The sequence below is a fragment of the Plasmodium reichenowi genome, chromosome 12 (genome assembly GCF_001601855.1).
Source record: "Plasmodium reichenowi strain SY57 chromosome 12, whole genome shotgun sequence".
Taxonomy (NCBI): domain Eukaryota; phylum Apicomplexa; class Aconoidasida; order Haemosporida; family Plasmodiidae; genus Plasmodium; species Plasmodium reichenowi.
The window spans coordinates 1,698,604-1,705,123 of record NC_033657.1 but is presented as its reverse complement, the minus strand read 5'-3'; the positions used below and the strand labels follow the sequence as shown (position 1 = coordinate 1,705,123).

Here is a 6,520-nt window from a genome sequence, read left to right as displayed (position 1 = left end):
AAAAAAAAAAAAAAAAAAAAAAAAAAAAAAAAAAAAATTATAATATATATATTATATACATATATATATATATATATATATATATATATATATATATATATTTATTTATTTATTTATTTATAAAAGAAAATGGATGAATTGATTTGAAGTTTGCTCCAACCCCATTCAGACCAATCATTAATCAAAGAAAATATGAGAATAATACAAAATGTTAGATATATTACGAATATAAAAAATAATATTCACAATGTAGAAAATGGTCCCATCAAATATAATAAGAAAGGAGAAAATATTTTTCATATATGGAAATATGAAGCCTCTATGTGTAAAACATATTTATCATTTGATAATCGATTTAATATAAGTGAGCAGAGAAAAATGTTATATAATAATAGGATAAGTAAATATATGAATTTAAAAAGAAATAATACATATAAAGATATAAAATATTTATTTTTATATATAGAATTTGATAAGAAAGCTGTTAAACATTTTTTTGAAGATTCTCTTCCTCAAAAAAGTATAGCTCTTCAAATCTTAACGAAATTAAATTATTTACTTATATTAAATAGGTTACTAAATAATATAATACCAAATGATAGGACAATAAATCGGTGTATTAATTATATATTTAATAATGATTGTAATGCTAATAATTATAATGAAAATTTTGATGATAATTTTATATATTCATGTATTATAGAACACCATGCATCAACAAACAAAGAAAAAATAAGAGCAAATGTAGGTGTACATATAAATGAACATATTAATATAAATACAAATATGTGTACGAATACAAAAAGATACAATTTTAATGATGTTAACAATATAAAACAAAATACATATCCAATATTTAATTATGAAGAGAAAAACAATATATTAATAAATAATTATAGAAACAATGGTATATACAAAAATGTTGTCAACAATACGTATGATATATCTAATATACATAATCCTTCAAATTCTTATAATATAAATAACGAATCCAGTAGTTTCTTTGAAAAAAATATTTTATATCATATGATAAATAAATATGATATAGTAATATATAGCAATATTAATAATAAAAATATTAAACATATATATATAAAAGATTTATACAGACATATATATGATCAAATTAATTATGTCTATATGTTTGACAATAAATTATATGATAAAAATGTTATATTAAAATTATATACATTTTATGAATATTTTAATGATGAATTAGAAGAAAAAAAAAAAGAGTTCTTATTTTTTCTAGATAGAATAAGCGAAAGATTATTGAACAATATGAATCTTATAGATCTTGTATTTATTTTTCACATACATATAAAAAGAAAATATTATAATTTTCTCTTTTTATATATATTAATAAATAAATTATATTTTTATATTAATAACATAGTCAATATACCATGTAATAAAAAAAAATTAAAAGATATAAATAGAGAAAAATTACAACAAGATTATAAAATAATAAATAAATTAAAATATGATAATATATCAATAGATAGACACAAAAATAATATTAGATATAATGTCAAATGGTTAACCTTATTTTATCATTACTTAATAGAATATTTTGTATATTTAAATAATTCATCTCATATTTTAATAAATCATAAAGACAAAATCTTATTTATAAAACATCTCTTATATAATAACTTCGCTCAAATGTTTCTTAAATATTTAGGTGATAATTATGTGTATTTTACGCCTATCAATATTTTATCTATTTATTCCTCTTTCAGAAATTTAAATATTATAAACGATGAAACGTTAAAATGTGTCCTCTTTAAATATATAAACTATAGCAATATATTATTACTTAGGTATAAGGGCGACAATTATGATTATAAGGATAAAGATGAAGGTATAGACATGGATATAAATATAGATAAACATATAGATGAACATATAGATAAACATATAGATAAAAATGTGCATGAACATATATATAACAAGTATCATAAGAATGAAGGTAAGAATATATCTATTTATAATAATAATGATGTACAAATATTTTATTCCTCCTTTTTGAATATATTTTCCAAATTTTTTGTTTACTTTAAATTTACAAACGAGGAATATAAATATATACTAAAGAGTTTATTAATATTATTTGATAATTATTTAATATTAATACTACAACTATATATAAAAAATGAATCCAATTTATTATCTGACTTATGTATTCATGATAAGAAAGGGAATGAAAATCTTATAAAATATGCAAAGGAGGATAATATCGATAAGTTATTTTATATAAATGAGGAAGCAAAAAAAAATCCACATCATAATAATAATAATAAGAATAACTATACATTTTGTGATGATTTAAAATATATAAAATTTATAAATTTGTTAAAAATTATAATGAATAGTAATTATACAAATTTTATATGTTCATATAATTATGATATAAAAAACATTAACAATGATATGAATATTTTTTGTTTTAATTATGACAATATTTATAATGTCGAAAATATTGAACATAATATTAAGTATATTGTGAATTCTTTAAATTCTTTATATAAAATTACAGAACATTTTATTAATTCTTATAAGATCGATGAATTAAGTAAATTATTTAATAAGACATATTTATATAATTTTATAACAAAGTTCATATATAATAAATATATAAATTATAATAATATACCATATTACAAGAAATTGTATAGTTTTATACATTTATCTTTACATAATTATGATGAAATATATCATAATTTTTATTTTTCTATCAATCGGTTGTTTATTAGTAATTATATATTAAACTTATATTTGACTAATTTAGTTAGTGTGTATTTAAATAAACTCATAAGAAATATTAAAGAGGAAGAAACATATCATTTGGAAAAAAAAGAAAAACAAATTTTGCAAAAGGAACAACATATGAATTTTATTTATTTAGTAGATACAAAAAAAAATGAAAAAACACAAAATGAAAAAACACAAAATGAAAAAACACAAAATGAAAAAATACAAAATGAAAAAACACAAAATGAAAAAACACAAAATGAAAAAACACAAAATGAAAAAACACAAAATGAAAAAACACAAAATATATCTTTTTTAAAAAAAGAAAAAGAAAACCATATATATGATACTTTTTTTTTCTCACAACTTGTGACAAATAGTCTAGGAGCAATACAACATATGAAAATATTAAGATATGATATATTTGTTCAAATTTCTTCTATTTTAAAAACAAATATATTCCCCTTAAGTTTAGTACATATAGGTAATATTATACATTCATATGCTTCTTTTAAAATACAAGATCTTGAATTAATAAAATATTTATTATATAAATTAATAAAAACGAATAATTTAATTAATATTATTAATGATCAATCTTTAGGAAACATTTCTATATCCTTATTAAAATTAAATTATTACAATGAACAATTTACTCGTATTATATTAAATAATTATAATAAGATAATATCATTACAAGCATTAATAAATATAACATTTTATTTATCTTATTATAATAATGAATTATTAGAATATTTTTTGAAAAATCATTTGAATTATTTCATAGAAAAAATATGTAAATCAAATATGTTACATAATATAAATATAAAGGCTAAAACACAATTAAAATTAATCAGTTATCAAATTCTATATATACATGAATACACTTCAAAAGGTAATATACAATTAAAAGAATTTTCATGTCTATTTAATTATTTGGACCATGAAAATATATTACATACTACATCATATAATTCTTATATATATACTCTAAAAAAAGTATGTAATAATCTTTTAATATTTTATTATAAAAAAGAAAAAAAGACCCAAAATAACCATCTTCTTAGAAATAATTATATATTATTACCTTATCAAAAATACATAAAAATCATTCAAAGTAATTTGTTATATTATAGATATTTAAAATATCATGAAAAGGAAAATAAAAATAAAACAAATACCTTTTCGTCTACTTATAATATGAATATTAATAAAAATATAAAATATGATAATATAAATCAGGATCAAAATAATGGTATTAATTTATTTGATATTTTTAATTATAAAATTATGAATAGTAAAATTAACATGGATATAAATGCATATAAACCAAAAAATGTAAAACGAGAAGAAATAGATATGTCTTATAAGGAAGATGATGATAAAAAGAATGATATTAAAAAATATAATATTAATAATAATAATAATAATAATAATAATCAATATGTGAAGCAAGTTAATATAATCAATCACTCATCTTATTTACATCTTCTTTTTATCTCAGCATTTCCATTTGAAGAAAAACAAATTTATACACACTCAGAATTATATAACCAAGTATATGACACAATCGTGTCCTTAAATTTGAAAAGAAAAATAATCAAAGAGTTGCTACATTATCCCTATTACGTAGATATTGTTATACTATAACATCATAAAAATAAAATATATATATATATATATATATATATATATATATCTACATTTGTGTGTATTAAAAAAATTATAATATTTGTCTACATGTTTCAATGTTTTAAAATAGAATATGTCATAATATCTTAATAAAAATAATTCACATATATATAAATTTTTTATGTTCAGATATATGTTACATTAAAAATATATATATTTCTCTATATGTTTATATATATATATATATATATATATATTTAATAATTTAAAAAGAAAAAACACACATGTAATATTATATATAGCAAAATTAGCACAAAAAAAAGAAAAAAGAAAAAAATATGCCCATATATATATATATATATATATATATAATGAACAGGTGCATTGTTTTATTTTGTATTAGTACTTGTTGAAAAAAATAAATACTTTGATAAAATTTAAAATGTCATTATATTTGTTACATGAATGAATTTGAAAAAAAAAAAAAAAAAATATAAATATATAAATATATATATATATATATTTATTTATTTATTTATTTATTTATTTGTTTACTTATTTATATTAATATTCTTTATTTTTTGTGTATATTGTTGTGGTCCATACAATTTTTGATGTTATCTTGAAGCAATTTTTTATTAAGTAATATAATATCACCATTATTTGAAGAGATATTTAATAAAATAGAATTTGCTGATTTATTTTGATATTCTACTACTAAGAATTGATATAAGAGTCTTAAGTTTTCACTTTCACACCATATTTGTCTTAACATAATTAAATTAATAATATCTTTTTCTAGTCTACTATATGCATAAAAATGAAATTGATCATCAGGATTATTATTACATATGTGACACATTACAAGATCTTTTCTTAAATCACTTGTTTCATTATTTATTTGTGTATCTACATTTTTTTTAAATAATAATAATAATTTTGTAAGTAATACTTTTCTCTTTTCATAAACTAACTGAGCTGTTTTATCGATTTCTTCTAAAGACATATTTTTTATATCTTCATTAATATATTTTTTTATAACATTATCTTTATCAGCTTTATATTTAGATAATAGAATATTATTTAGTATCTCTTTTGTATCATCATACATACTAGTAATATCTAAGGAATTTAAGCAATTATTTATTATTGTATCTACATTTTTTTGAAAGTAGCTAAGATATTCATTATTATTAAAATTTTTTATATTTTCAAAATCTACATCATCATCATCATCATTATCAACCTTATTATTATCATTATTATTATTATTATCAACATTATTATTATTATTATCAACATTATTATTATTATTATCAACATTATTATTATTATTATCAACATTATTATTATTATCAACATTATTATTATTATTATTTTTAAAATCATCCTCATTATGTTCATAATAATAATTATTATTATTATTATTATCATTATCATTATTATTACTACTATTGTTATTATTAATGTAATCACGATTTTCATTATCATCAACTTCGTTATTATCATATTTATCTCGATCATCCAGTCTAATATGTGTTCCTTCCATTCCTTTATTATATATATCTTCATTTGTGCTTAGTGTTGGATATGTATATTTCTCTTTAAAATGTAATAAGGTATTGCTCATATAATCATTTAAACTATTTATTGTATAAATTATATCATCATTGTTGTATATGTTACTATTTATATTAGTATTGTTTTTTCTTCTAATACTAAAGGTATTGTCATTGTGACAATAATCATTTTGAAATGTATCATCATCATTAATATTATTATAAATATTATTACTACTACTAATACTAGTATTATTATTATTATTATTATTATTACTTTTTATATGATTACCTTTCATTTGATTATCTTTCATATTATCAATACTTGTGTGACTACCACATAAACCATATTTCATACGGGGACTGTTGTTATTTCCTATATTATTATTTCCTATATTATTATTTCCTATATTATTATTTCCTATATTATTATTTCCTATATTATTATTTCCTATAACAATATTGTTATTATTGTAAAAATTCGTTTTTTTCTTTTTTTCAAAATTGTTCCTATTTTGAATAATATTATTGTCACATCCATGTATGTTTTTTTTTTCCTTTTGTTCCTTATTATT

At 17.3% G+C, this 6,520-nt stretch overlaps 2 protein-coding genes across 2 annotated transcripts; one reads left to right on the top strand and one right to left on the bottom strand.

Moving 5' to 3' along the window:
- Positions 1-192: 192 nt before the first annotated feature.
- Positions 193-4,404, top strand: PRSY57_1244600 (putative membrane protein; the record flags this gene model as incomplete). The annotated part of the gene is made up of 1 exon (XM_012908858.2): positions 193-4,404. One exon carries the CDS (start codon positions 193-195, stop codon positions 4,402-4,404), a length of 4,212 nt encoding a protein of 1,403 aa, XP_012764312.2.
- Positions 4,405-4,960: 556 nt separating this feature from the next.
- On the bottom strand, positions 4,961-6,520 carry PRSY57_1244500 (kinesin-13, putative; the record flags this gene model as incomplete). The annotated part of the gene is made up of 1 exon (XM_020115105.1): positions 4,961-6,520. A coding segment is annotated over one exon (1,560 nt), but the record flags the coding sequence as incomplete, so codon positions are not given.